A 15,594-nucleotide genomic window follows, 5' to 3' on the forward strand; every position below is an offset into this window, starting at 1 on the left:
AAATATATTTAAAAATATGTTTGCACAAGACGATTAATACGCACATTTAATCTGGAGCGGAACAGAAGTGTGTAGGACGATATTCAGGGTTGCACCGTTTTCCGCCTTGTTTCTGAATGCCCATATATGGCGTTGTATTGCAGCTGATAATGTCCAGATAGCGCTGTCAATCAAACCACGTGACAGGTGTGACAGACTTGCATTTACTTTTTGATTGTAATATAACAGTTTTGTAAGAATTGTAATTTTTAAAAGATTGTAATAAATCAGTTTTGGGCTGATTTAAGTTCCTTTATTTTAGTCCTACTGAAGTAAACCACTCATTTGATCTACTAGGTATTTTTATTATGAAAATCCTGATCATTTATCTCTTGAATATGTTGTAGCTCATTTTATCTCCCAGACTTATACACAATACAAAAGTACCTGGTTTTTGATTCTTTACGAACGCTTGTAAAGATGTGATTTAACGGTGCTTTTCTTCTATGTACTTTAATGTGTTTACTCTACTTTGCTTTTATGCTATTGCTTCTTCGAGATACGAATGTTTTCCTTGTTCATGCATTTAACTTTTAATCTTTCAGTTTGTAAGATTTAGTGCATCCAAAAAGATTGAGATTTTACTGTCATCTGCCAAATGTCTTGTTCACTGAAAGCATATTACCCAAAAGCCCGTATTTACTGTTTCAGAAAACAAAATAAAGCAATATATCCAAAAATTTAGATTTTTTTGAATGAACTCATAATCAAAGGCAACAAAATAAAAACATTAATCATAATAAACATTTTAGGTAGTTATATATTTCTATTTATAAAATGAGTAAAAGTGTGTTTTTGTGACGCTCTTTTAAGGTATTTTGTAATGTTTGATGTTATGTTTTGATATTATAAATAAATAATATATATATATATTCTTTTTTAACAACAATCTTAATTCACAACAAAATAATTAGGTATAAATACAATCATAAAATAAATGGACACTTCTCTCATTTCCCTCTGTTCATTTGCATATAAATATTATAATAAAGTGCTGGGCAACGATTAATCGCGATTAATCACATCCAAAATAAAAGTTTGTGTTTACATAATATATGTGTGTGTTCTGTTTATAATTATTTTGTATATATAAATACACATATGCATGTATATATTTAAGACATATTTGCATGTTTATACTGTATATATATTTATGCATAATTTATATATAAATATAAAATATTTTTCTTAAATATATACATGCGTGTGTGTATTTATATATAGGCTACAAAATAATTATACACAGTACAAACACATATTATGTAAACACAAACTATTATTTTGGATGTGATTAATCGCGATTAATCGTTGCCCAGCACTAAATATAATACAATTATTAATAAAAATATACTGAAATAAATAATTATAAGTGCTTAATCGGTCACTGAACTAGACCGCCCATCCCGTGAAGGCCCCGCCCACTGATCTATATAATGACTGGATGGCTCATGACGTTCTAAACTGCCCACAGGATGTAATTCAAGGCCTATAGGTAGTAACTTATATGCACAATTGCCGCTATTCCCGTGTTGTTTTCCGAGGCAAGAGTAATGTTTCTTCTTCTTCTTCTTCTTCAAAAAAAAAAAACTCAACAGTAGCCTATAAGAAACCTCAGAGCAGCAATATTCACAATTAAGTGTTCAATAGCGACACCATTTGACAGCTTCAAAAGAGCTTCGTGCAGAGTCCGTTTACCAATACTTACAATAACCCATACAATTTGTATTATAGGGGTGGTTGAATATGATTTCACTTTTCTAACTTTAGCTAGTGTGTAATGTTGCTGTTTGAGCATAAACAACATCTGCAAAGTTACAACACTCAAAGTTCAAAGCAAAGGGAGATATTTGCTTTTAAAGAAATCGCTTTTTACGGCTGGTAGAGACTACACCACATTCCTCCCGGGTTAGTGACATCATTAACCCTAAAATGTACATAAACCCCGCCCCCTGAACACGATTTATAGATTATCAAGACAGAATATGCTAATCAATGAGACATAAGCTACATAAATTCATCAGCTAACCATTCAGAAATGGTCTAACTCCGGTTTGAACATAAAAGGCTAAAAGTTTTAGAAATGTTCAGGACACGAGCTGTTGTAGCTCCGCCCCCTGTGCCGGGAGCAGCAGCTCATTTGCATTTAAAGGGACACACACAGAACCGGTGCGTTTTTGCTCACCCTCAAAAAGTGACAATTTTAACATGCTATATAAAAATATCTGTGGGGTATTTAGAGCTAAAACTTCACACACACACTCTGGGGACATCAGAGACTTATTTTACATCTTGTGAAAAGGGCATTATATTGATTTCCTCCCTCATTTTGATTTAACGAATTACAACGTGGCTACAATATAGTAAAACGAGGGTGCAAATTAGTAAAACGTGCTGAGGTATTATTAATTCGTGGCCACAAAACAATATTCACCTGAATATTCACCAATTCACAAAAATATAGGTCTTTAGCATTCACTATTTAATTAATAGTATCAAACTGTTTTTCTTGCCTGTGAAGACCGACTAGTGTTCTCGTATAGCTTTTTATTCCTTTTGCAAAGAAATTGCCGTTTTAGTTAACGTTTTGGGGTTTTAACTAGCTATACCACTGATCTTAAGCTACACGGAAGTCCCATAAGTGAACACTGGACATATTATATATTATATTTTAAACGTGTATTTTAACGAGGAGGTAAGCTGCTTCTAATTCATTCAAAGGGCAAATCACAAAATAAAACACTTCTTCATTACTGACACCTGCGGTTCGCCTAGACACACACTCTCCAAGCTCCTCTCCCCAGTATCAAAGCAATTTACACTTTAAACAAATACCCGTTTAAATGCTTAGGATGTTTGCGTTGTAAGAATGTACAGGGAGACTTTAGATTTAAAAGCAGTGTCTCGTTAGGCAATGTTTTCTCAGTCAAATCATAACATTTCCTATTGATTCAGCTCACTAGAGAATACCAATATGGCGGCGCGGTGGCTTCACTGTTTATGACATCATGAGCTATCCAGTCATTATACAGATCAGTGGCCCCGCCCCATCTATCTAAAGCCCCGCCCTCAAATACAGGTCAGCTAACCCAAGCAAATGATTGACAGGCAGAGAGGTTTGTAAATTGGAGCGGCTGTTGATTGGTCACTGAATTGACCCTTTTCACATTTCCGGGAAGCGTAAGTCGTCATAGTTGGGTAAACTTCGAGGAAACACAACTTTCAAAATGAGGAAAAAATTGAGTGAGATTGAAAACGGAAGAGAGAAAGATGTCTTAGTTGGAAGAGAGAAAGATGTCAACTTTACCGTCACTCCCACCACAGCCGGTAAAACGCTCACAGCAGCGTTAACTAGTTTTTTGTAATTTGATGGAAATATTACAAAGTATAGTGTTATAAATACATTTTTTTAATGAAAATATAAAAAACTTTTAAGATTTACGATGCTGATGACCGTTAAAACCATAGACTGTAAAAAAATATGGCTAGTGTCCGTGACGTCACCCATTGGTTTCTGAAGAGCATTTTTGAAGCCCAGAGTGGGCGGAGCCGGCCGTCGCCATCTTGGCAGCGTGTCACTCCCAGATAACCAAAAATGGAAAAAAAAGGCGGACTAGCTGAGGTGACGTGACGCTAACAGACAGCAGACAAACGTGACATCAGCGGCAATACACCTGTCACTCAAGTGGCCACGCCCTTAATTATGCACAACGTTAAGGCTTAATATAATTTAAACGTTATTAAAAAAATTCACTCACAGTTGTCATGAAGGGAAAAAAAAGCTATATAGACCAAAACCATTTTTTGCACCAGGCTGTAAACACATATTTTTCTGCTGTAAAGTTGAGCATTTTAAAGGGATAGTTCACTTTGAAATTAAATTTGGGTATGTTTTAGCTTACCTGAAGGGCATCCAAGATGTAGGTGTCTTTGTTTCCGCAGTAGTTTCAATTTTTATATTTTTAGGTCAAACCGTTCTTGTCTGTCAGTCATTTAATGCAGGTCTATGGTCACTGTCTCAAAGAGCATGCACAGAATCCAAATTAAACAATTCCCCATCGTCCAAATTAAACAATTCCCCATCGTAAGTACACATTGATGGCCTAAGACACGAAACGAGCGGTTTGTGTGAGAAAACGAACAGTATTTATATTGTTTTTACCTCTTGTAACACAGCCACGTCCAAGTGATCTGAGGGCGCGAGCGCATCCTGGTGTGTGACGTGAGCGCAGACTGGTGCATAGATATATACACTAGATGTCGCCTTAAAGACATTCGTTCCAATGAACTGCCGTAGACAAGGCAACATCTAGTGTATATATATCTATGCACCAGTCTGCACACACGTCACACACCAGGATGCGCGCGCGCCCTCAGATCACTTGGACATGGCTGTGTTACAAAAGGTAAAAACAATATAAATACTGTTCGTTTTCTCACACAAACCGCTCGTTTCGGCCATCAATGTGTACTTACGATGGGGAATTGTTTAATTTGGACGATGGGGAATTGTTTTAATTTCGACTCTGTGCATGCTTTTTGAGATAGTGACCATAGACCTGCATTATATGACTGTCAGACAAGAATGGTTTGACCTAAAAATATCAAAACTGAAACTACTGCGGAAAAAAAGACACCTACATCTTGGATGCCCTTGAGGTAAGCTAAAACATACCAAAATTTAATTTCAAAGTGAACTATCCCTTTAACATGGGGTCTAATTGACTCTCTTTTGCAGCCGGTCTCTAGCGGCCAGTCGATGAACTGCAGTTTAAGTCACTTCCGTGTTGGATTCAAGAGAGAGAGACTGGCAGGTTGCCACTTGGTTAAAAGCCATGATGTGGGTGTCCATCTATATGGCTCTGTCATTTTTAACTGCTCTAAAACCATAGACTGTGTGGTTAAATCGCGTCATCAGTCTGTGAAAAGAGTCCAGTTGTCGCCCCGCCCATTTCCCTAAAGCCCCGCCCTCAAATACAGGTCAGCAAACCCGAGCACGCAAATGATTGACAGGCAAAGAGTTTTTTCTGATTGGAGCGGTTGTGATTCCAACTGAAGTCTGTCAGGTAGTAGAGAGACAGTATTTTTGCGAAATTAAAGTTAATTATCAGTTATAAAAGCGTCGAGAATTCCTGTCAGTCTGCGCACCGATCAGCTGATACCGATAAGTATTTTTTGTGAGATCTTATACGTGAAGGAGGATATACGTGAAATGAAACTTCCCTCGCCGGAACCGCGAGCAGGAAAGGCTGGAAAAAAGCGGAAATAAACATTCGCCTAAAAGAGGAACTGCAGTTATGGGCGGAATATGAGCCTGCGAGTGTGTACTAGAAACAACAACAACACAAGCCGTGTGTGTGTGAGAGGATGTGGATCACTCCTGAAGAAGTTGTGCTGAAAAACGCGCTCAAGCTTTGGGTTACGGACAAATCCAACGGTTATTTCCTCCTGCAGCACCGAAGAGGACACGGAGACTCGGGGGGGAAAATCACAGGTGAGTCCGAACATATAGGTGATGATGATGATAATAATAATCATAACATGACTGGCGAGAACCTTGGGCTCATAATACACACTCGCTCTGAAGGAAAGTTCAGTCTTTTGTCTAGCAGATCCGAGGCAACAGTTGCATCCTGGTTTTCCTTTTGTCTCTGCTGGGAGTTTCCTTACAAGAGAACAACATGGAAAATATCAAAACAAACATGCAGAACAGTTTCTATGGGAGTCCATTTGCACCACATAGGGGATAAATATTACTTTTGGCACAAAAAAGACAAAATTATGACATATTAATTCATTATTATGATACGACAATACGAAATTAGTCCTATATGCCAAGTCATAATTATGACTTTTATGTTACAATGGTACAAAAAGTCAAAATTATGATAAAGTTAAAAGGATGATATACTAATTAAGTCAAAATCATAAAAGTCGAAAGTATGACATACCAAGTAAAAATTATGGCATTAATTGTCATGTGTCATAAAAAATTCAAAATCATGATATAATATAAAAAATGATATGATTAATTTTACATTAATTTAGGTTATAAATTAATGATATAAAAAGTCAAAATTACGATATAAAGATCAAAATGATGACACTCTAAGTCATAAGTTATAATTATTAGATTAAAAGGCTGAAATTATGTCATTCTAATTCGATAAAAAGTCGAAATTATAAGATAAAGTTGAAATTATTCATTTCTATGTTATAATTTCAGATTTTTATGTCATAAATATGACTTAGTAAGTCATAATTTTGACTATTTATGTCAGAATTATGATTTTACAAACGCATGCAAGTGTGTGTGGCTTTGCGAAAGCTGGAAAAGATGTGGGAAGACAGGGAAGCAAATACATCTAATAAACATTCCCTCTCACTAAACAATAGAGATTCATTCATTTCTGCAGTTTTATTTCTTTCCACGTCGATTCCCACTTGCACAGTTTTTAAGGCGAGACTTCAGTGAGGACACAGATGACTGAAGCTCAGTGAAGCTCAACAGTGTTCTCTTGCATTATGGGTCGCATAGTTTCGTTTATTTGAACCTGTTGTGCAGAATTACCTCTCGTCAGTTTAACTTTATGAGGAGGAGATAATAAAGCTCGAACATTAGCTTGTACTTTCCCCTTATTAATGTGTCTGTAACTGACAGACATTAAACATCAAACCTTTGCTCTAAGTGAGATTTAATACGCTCTTCATAATAAAGGTGCTTTATTGTCATCACTGGTTCAATGGTTACCTTTAAGACCCTAAAATAGTGGAAAAAGTTTCTTTAGATTTGTTTAAATGTTCCTCACACTAAAAAAAGGCTCTTTTAAGACGGGATCACTGAAAGGTTCTTTTGGGAAACAAAAAATATGTCAAAACGGAAATCCCCTTTATTTAGGCATGTTGTCGTCAAAACAACAAACGATAGCTTTAATTATAAGAAATCAGAATTAATAGCATATATTTAATTTAGTCAGGACTAAAAGACTATCAGTGTTATTTGACATTTGATTATCTTATTCAGTTTCTGTAGTATTTCTGAATACTAGTGTGAGACCGACCCAAACACTTTTCTCTTTATTTCTCTTTATTTGTATCTTTATTATTTTGAATACATTTTTGCTACTTTTTTCAATTTAATTTAAAGATTGAAATCAAGCTTCCTTGTGTTGTGTAAACTCATAACAACAAAATTACCCAATTTTAAAAATGTAATAAAAAAATGGTCATATATCGTCATAAATATTATTATCGCAAATATTCTTAAAATATCGTGATATAATTTTGAGGCTATATCGCCAACCCCTAATATATCCAATGTTATTGCTATGTCCATATTAAATAAATAAATAAATAAAAAATAATAATAATTGTATATAAATATATTTTAATCAAATAAATGCAGCCTTGGTGACAATAAGATATTTTTTTTCAAAAACATTATATATATATATATATATATATATATATATATATTTATATATTTATTTTTTTATTTTTTTATTATTTTTAATTATTTATTATTTATTATTATTATTATTTATTTATTTATTTATTTATTTATTTATTTTTAAATCATATTTTTTATAAATACATATATGTGTTTGATTTGTTTTTTCAAAATAAATATATTTTTTATGTTTTCGGAGAAAAATTCTCTGATTGTCTAAAGATAAGGCTCAGATAAGGCTAAAAACTCGATATATTTTCAAAATATAATTGATTTTTCAAGCTGAATTTCAGAAATCCTTCATCATTATGTACTTGTAACACATGCCACTCGTGTGACTGTCGTGGTTTGTTTCATTTACAAATACAGATTTGTTTTAATGTCACTATCAGAGTAATAGTTTGAGTTTGTTTGACACTTGTGTTTGAAGCTCGTCCACGTCAGTCTCGTCAGATCTGGACGGTAAAGAGTATCGTCACCCTGAGGACGTTTGTGTTTGTAACTTGGAGAAATTCAGAAGAGCCGGTTATTCGTCGTCTCCTCTTTCTCTTTCTCTGTAGAGCGGAGCAGGAATGGCAAACATTAGACGCTTATCGAGCGTGTGCAGACTCTTGTGTACACAGAGCTGTTGAAAGAGGAGAACTTCACACCCTTTCTTGTGCTTAACATTTTTTATTTCTTATTTCTTATGCTTTAACATGAAATTAACATGATCTTCAATCTGGTGCTTTTCTGATGAAGGGCTTTTATTGTGAAGGGCTTTTTACTGCCAGTTTGCAAGATATAAACTCAGAATTGCGAGATATCAACTTTTTAATTGCGACTTTTTTTCTCACAATTGCAAGTTTATATCTCACAATTCTGACATCTTTTCTTGCAATTGTGAGATATAATCTCTCAATTGCGATTTATAAAGGACATTTATAAAAAGGACATTTTTTTTCTACTGACCTTTTTCCTCAAATTGCGAGTTTATATCACAATTCAGACTTTATAACTCGCAATTGCAACTTTATATCATGCTACTCTGAGATAAAAAGTCAGAATTGCGAGATAAAAATGAACTTTAAAAAAAAAAAAGTTTTATTCTGTGGTGGAAACAAGTTTCCATTGATTTGAGCGTGATTGATTGGTTCAGGATATTCAGCTCATCATAAGCTTAACTGTGTCTGTGATTTACTGTGATCTTTTGTAAAGAGCATAATTATTTTATGAGTGAAAAAGTCTGATTATAATTCCTCATTATTCCTCATTATAATTCATATGCAGAATAAAGGGGCGGGGCCTGGTTGAGTTAGTTTGTGTGTTAAACTGGTGGTTATGGTAATTAGGGGCGGGGCATTTCCCAAACACACTCGAAGCGCTCGACTAATCACAACACACTGCTCCAGCCGACCAATCAGAGCACAGTGTGCTCTTCAGAAGGAGGGGCTTCATAGAGACAGGAAGTAAACAGAGCGTTACTGACAGACTGGGAAGAGAGGAGCCGCAACAATGGAGAATATGGGGAAAATAATCAACATTCAAGCAGGATTTTTATTTTTTTATTTTTTTTAGTAGAAGCCCATTTGCAACCTTTATTTTTAAGAGTGTCAGACAGAAAAATCACAAATAAGAGATCTCAATATGAAAAAAAAATTACTAAAGAAAAAGTAAAGAGAATCATCTGAAATAAAGCTGATACTGAATTAAAAAGCTATGAAGTCTTCTGACAATGAAAGATTTAAAAACAAAAAAATTATTTACAGAAAAATTAAATGTATAAAAACATGATCAAAGTTACAAAATTAGAGAAGATGTGAAAAATGGAGATCATTTTCAGCAACGAAACACAAAACTCCTACTTAAAAAAACCAAACAAACTACGAGACAATCCATAGCTTTATAAAAATGAAAATAAATCAGAAGTCTTGATTTAATCATAGCGGCAAACACCATTACATCATTATAATCACCTTTTGTTCACTTTTTTCTTTCATGCTAATATAGATGGCCATTTTAGACATGCCTATACTAAAATAATTAAACAATTTACATTCATATTGGCATCTTTGAGTATATTTAAAACCAAAAAAAGTTAATTTTTCTTCAACATGTTAAATAAAGGCTTAAAAGGTTAGTAGTTCAACCAAAAATGGAAATTCTGTCATTAATTATTACAAATTCCCTCATGTCGTTCCAAAGACCTTTTATTAAATTATTAATATATTTTTAGTTGAACTAACCCTTTAAGCAACAGAATAAGCAGTGCTTTCTCAGTTCTTGTCTCAGTACACATTATTTTGCTGCGCTATATTGTCTCTGTGAACGTTCATGTTCAGTCAAATCAGCTTTAAAACGGGTGCTGTTATTATATCACACAATAGCTTATACTTCTCCATCAGCTGGAACATGTCCTGCAGAGAGGGAACGATATGTTCAAAGCCGACGCGAGAGCCGTAAGTGAGAGAATGTGATTTGCATTAGCTCGTGTTAAAGAGAGATCCTGGGGTCCGTAATGAACTTTAACTGTTTTCATTTTGATTGTGGTGTCATTAACTTGAACGACCCAGCATGAAAACATAGTAGACCTCAAAAACAAAATCAAGACTTTCTGAAAGGGCCTCATTAAGAGCGCTTGACATGTGACTATTGGTGATGCTATGTGGACATATCTAGATTCAACAAGGTTGAGAAACCCCATTTGCGACCTTTGAGGTGTTTTTCATTGAGAAACAGAAATAATTGATTTCATTCAATCAGATTTTTCTTCCAACGCCCTTTTCTTCTTAAGTGCTTCCTAAATGCTTTAGTTCTTCTTCTTTCCTTTCAGTTCACCAGCGTTGCTTGTTGCAGGAGGATTATAAAGGTTTCTCAAGATTGTTTTCTCCATTTCTGTCACCTGATGGAGTTCCCTGTTTAGTTGAGGACACTTAAAGGGGTGGTATAATGCCCTTTTCACAAGATGTAAAATAAGTCTCGGATGTCCCCAGAGTGTGTGTGTGAAGTTTTAGCTCAAAATACCCCACAGATATTTTTATAGCATGTTAAAATTGTCACTTTTTGAGGTTGAGCAGAAACGCACCGTTTTTGTGTCTGTCCCTTTAAATGCAAATGAGCTGCTGCTTCCGGCACAGGGGGCGGAGCTTCAAGTAGGGGTGTGCCGGTTTCAGAATTGGTGATGGCGGTTATGACGTGAGTCAAATGTGACGGTTCGTAACATAACCGTTGTCGTCGGGGGGGGGGTTGCGACGTTCGTGACGTTCGTCTGTTATAGGACAACTTAGTTTGAATAAAAATAATATTTGTGTAGTGTTCAATGTTGTTATCGAGATACGCGGATGGGGTATTATTTCATCCGCAACCGCATCACAAAACTCATCATCCGCACCAACGGTTTTTGACCAGATTTCGAAGCCGCACCGCCCGCCATCCGCTGATTGTTTTGCGGTCTATGGACGATGCAATGCTCTGCTGATGCGAGCCGCAAGAAAGCCCTTGTCTGTTCTAGAAAGGATGCAGCAAAGATATTTAATGCTAATGTATGAGGCATAGGCCTACGCTGAGTTTCATTCATTTACGATGAGATGCGCTCTAGTTCAACTTCACAATGCAATGCAAGTGAACGCGCCGCATCGGAGCCTCCATGTGACGGTTATATTGTCTCCTATATTTATTAAATACATGCAATTGGTTGATGAAACATTTATTAAAATTAAGATACAATTTGTACAAAACGAAATTCGCTTTAAAGAAAGGCTTTCTACAAAGCAAAACTTAATGAAGTGGTAAAAATCATGTCTGACGATTTACAAAACAAAACTTCATTAAGTGGTAAAAACCATGTCTCCCGATTGCAAATGTTCATTGCTAATGTTTATTATTGCAAATGTTTTTCATTTGTTTAATAAATCTCATAATGATGGCACATCACTATATCATAGTCATAGCTTTTATTTCTATCTCAAATGATTGGCGGTCGCTTGGCAAAGAATCAAATACAGTTGGAAACGACGTAGACCATTAATAACACAGACTGTTAACAATTGTTTTAATTAGTATTTAAACATTCTCTATGATAAAAAATGTTTGTAAAAAATATTTTAATAACACGGTTTTGGCGGTTATAGAGTTGTAATGACGGTGTTCAACTATAACCGTCGGTCTCACGGTTATATGCTAACCGTCACACACCTAGCTTCAAGAACTCGTGTCCTTTTACCTCACACACACATGCACTGAAAATTTCAACAACTTTTAGCCTTTTATGTTCAAAGCGGAGTCAGACAATGATGGAGAGACTCAAGAAGAAGTGACGACATGTAGAAGCAACAGGACATTTCTGAATGGTTAGTTGATGAGTTTATGAAGCTGATGTGTAGTTATCTTCTAGTCATTGATTAGCATATTCTGTCTTGATAATCTATAAATCAGAATTGAATTTACAGCAGAATTGAATCATTATTTCCCTGTAAAGCTGCTTTGAAACGATCTGTATTTTATAAAGGTGACTTGATGCAGTCAGCCGCCACTTTTCATTTATTTTCTCCAAAATATTCATCAATATATAGAGTTGTAAGCCATGAACCAAACCAGCCAGCTGCAACTAACCAGATGAATCAGCATTTGATTCAAAGCCAACAAAGATAGGATTGTGTGTTCAAATGTGTTGTAAGTAAAGGACCTGCTTGTTAAGCACCGAGAGAGACATAATCAATTCACAATCAATGATGCAATTTAAAACTATTGAGTACGTCAAGTCACAGAGACGTCTATAGCGCGTTATACAACCGTTTCAAAGCAGCTTCACTGTTATAAACAGGAAAATAGCTGTTAATGTTGCAAAGTTCATCAATTCAGCTGTAAAGCAGCTTTTAAAAAATTCAGTTCAGTAACTGTGCAAAGTTCATCAATTATGAAACAAATTCAATTTCAGCTGTAAACTGAAGCTCTACAGAAGAAGACAATAGTGCCATTATTCAGTTCAATTCACTTAGTTTTGTTCTCATTTTGATAGTCAGTGCAGTCAAAATCGATAATATTACTGAATATTAAACGTAACCTCATTGATTATAAAACCAAAACACCATGTGCCTCTTGTTCTTTGCACAATATTCATGGATTCAGTGAGTTAATTCAATCAAGAGTCTTTTAAATGATTCATTAAAAGAATCAGCTCATAAGAGTCATTTGACTATTTTTGGAGCTCAATTGAAAGACATGCAGTTCATAATGTATAATGATGTAAATGTTTTCAGGTTTAAATCAGTTTTTGCATAAACAAAGGCTTTTACTTCAGTAAACTCAAGCTTTACTCTGCTGTGTTTCAGGACTCTTTATCTGTGGTGTTATCAGCGGTCTCTTTTGCATGTGCTGATTCGGCTGGCGCAGCTCAAATAGGAAAGTGAAACTTTGTCACGCTGATGTTAAAACGGGTCATATGAAGTGCGGTAAACTATAATAGCTCATGCAGTGCACAGGGACGGTCACAGTTGCGCACCTGTAAACTGACAGCAGTCGCAGTAAAGCACTGAAGTCATGTGCATTAGCATAAAATGCGTGAGTGTGTGATGCAGGGCTCAAAAGTGCGAGAGTTTCACATGCATGTGCGATTAAAAATAGATGTGTGTGTGAACTTTCAAATCTATTTTGCAGCATGTGTGCAAATAAAAAAAGTTCCTACAGGTCCTTATGTGAATGTGTGAATGTGTTGCTATGTATGTGTATACACACACACACACACACACACACACACACACACAAACACACACACACAAACACATTACATTTAATCATTTAGCAGACGCTTTTATCCAAAGTGACTTACAAATGAGGAGAGCAATAGAAGCAGTTCAGCTAAGAATAGGACAACAATATGCAAGTGCTGTGACCCTTCCCAGTTTGGTCAAACGCAGTACATGTATTATTTTTTTTAGATATATTTATATATAGATATAGAGTAGAAGAGAAGAGAAAGGAAAGCGTTAGTATTAATGGATCAAGTGTTGCCTAAAAAGATCAGCCGTTTCTTGAAAATGTGATTTCAGAACTCAGCACTATTGTCGTCGTCGTCTTCTTCTTCTTTTAATCAAGTAAATGCAGCCTTGGTGACAATAAGATAATTTTTGTTATGTATGTATTTACATATAGCCTATCCCACGATGACTTCAGATGACGCAAACTTGCACCAATGATACATTTTTCTAAATGTCATAATCATTTTGTTAGCAAACAAATATTCATTACTTCAATGAGCTCATTGTTTCTGCATTAAATTATTACATTGTTTAAATTATTATATTTAAAATGCATAAACTATATATATATGCTATTTTTATATAGCATGTTAAAGTTGACACTTTTTGAGGGTGAGCAAAAACTAACGTTTTTGTGTCTGTCCCTTTAAATGCAAATGAGCTGCTGCTCCCGGCACAGGGGGCGGAGCTTCAACAGCTTGTGTTGTTTTACCTCACACACACATGCACTGAACATTTCAAAAACTTTTAGCCTTTTATGTTCAAACCGGAGTCAGACAATGATGGAGAGACTCAAGAAGTGACAACATGTAGAAGCAACAGGGCATTTCTGAATGAGTTTATGAAGCTGATGTGTAGTTATCTTCTAGTCATTGATTAGCATATTCTGTCTTGATAATCTATAAATCGTGTTCCGGGGGCGGGGTTTATGTAAATTCTAGGGTTGGTGATGTCACTAACCCGGGAGGAATGTGGTGTAGTCTCTACCAGCCGTTTGTTGTAGTCCTTAAAAAGCGATTTCTTTAAAAGCAAATATCTCCATTTGCTTTGAACTTTGAGCGTTGTAACTTTGCAGATGTTGTTTATGCTCAAACAGCAACATTACACACTAACTAAAGTTAGAAAAGTGATATCATAATCAACCACTCCTTTAAAGGGGCCGCAAAGCAAACAAGCATGTTGATCGTTATTTGTGCAGACTGACCACAAGTAGGGTTTAAGCTAACCTCGTGGAATCTTTTAAATGTAAAAGTAAGAAATTGATCGATGGAAAGAACTCAACAATTATAGTGAGATGTTTGCTAACTAAATAATCCAATTCAAAGCCATTTGTGTGGTGTGGCTTTTGTGTTCATGGTTAAGTGCTAGGCTAATTTGCTTTCCTGCTGAAAAACAAGCAAGCATGAAAATGTTGTCTATAAATAGTGTTGCACGCCTTCTTATCAAATTCACATGATCAACCTTTCCTCCATTTTGCTTGGGGACTAATGTGGTCGGAACCAAAGTGTACAGGACTGCGTTTTCTGGAATCCTCTCAGCCTTCGACATTCCCATTGGTTGCCGCCAAACCGCGCCATAGCTCATTACCATAAAGTTGACCTGACTTCAACTCTCCTCGACGCTCTTGCCATCCAAGATGTGCCGCCGTTGTGGTGAACAAATGAGTCCTACTGAAGAGATGAGTCCGAGCTTAGGACCCCATTAGTATGCCAGTAGTATGCCTGATCTAAATCTCTTCTCGCCATAACTTATAGCTAACGTGAGCTGTTTTAGTGTTATTATGTGGTAGCTGTATGCTATGCTATTATCTAAGCTAACTAAAAAACACACTAACAACGAGAAATGTTTAATTTCACAATCTATAGCTTAGGTCAGCCATTCCCAAACTGTGGTCCGGGGACCACTAGTGGTCCGTGAGGGTACTGCAGGTGGTCTGTGGAAAGGCAAAATAAAATATAAAATAAATTTTTTTTTTTACCTTCATTTTACCAGGAAATTTCCATAAAAAAAGAAAAGTAAAAAGAATATGTAGGCCTATATTGATATAACATTTTATTTAAATAGTCAAGTTATGGTGTGATTACTAAAATAGCCTAGTGGTGTTCGGCCGTGACATTCAAGTTCAGTGCCGTAGAACCACAACACTGGTTCGGTGGATAGCAACAGGTTCTCTGAAGAGAAAAGGGCAGAGGCAAATTATGTTCTCATTATCACATCACACGCATAGCCTTTAACCCTCTGGGGACCAAGCTGTTTTTGGGGTCCTTGAGATGTTCTGACATGCCTTGATATTTGTGCTTTTTTCAGTTATTTATAAACATGTTAATGGCAAAGGTGTAAATTCACTCTATATAGCACAAACAGGGCTACCAT

At 35.7% G+C, this 15,594-nt stretch overlaps 1 protein-coding gene across 1 annotated transcript in view; it reads left to right on the forward strand.

Annotated features, from left to right (window-relative positions):
- The first annotated feature begins 5,049 nt into the window (after positions 1-5,049).
- The window catches only part of tbc1d8 (TBC1 domain family member 8), a 50,178-nt gene continuing 39,633 nt past the window's right edge, over positions 5,050-15,594 (forward strand). The window contains exon 1 of the mRNA XM_079881877.1: positions 5,050-5,530. Within this exon, the coding sequence (XP_079738003.1) occupies positions 5,404-5,530 (127 nt within the window). The 5' untranslated portion in view covers positions 5,050-5,403. The remainder of the gene's footprint in view (positions 5,531-15,594) is intronic.

Source organism: Squalius cephalus, assembly GCF_949319135.1.
Source record: "Squalius cephalus genome assembly, chromosome: 9".
NCBI lineage: Eukaryota > Metazoa > Chordata > Actinopteri > Cypriniformes > Leuciscidae > Squalius > Squalius cephalus.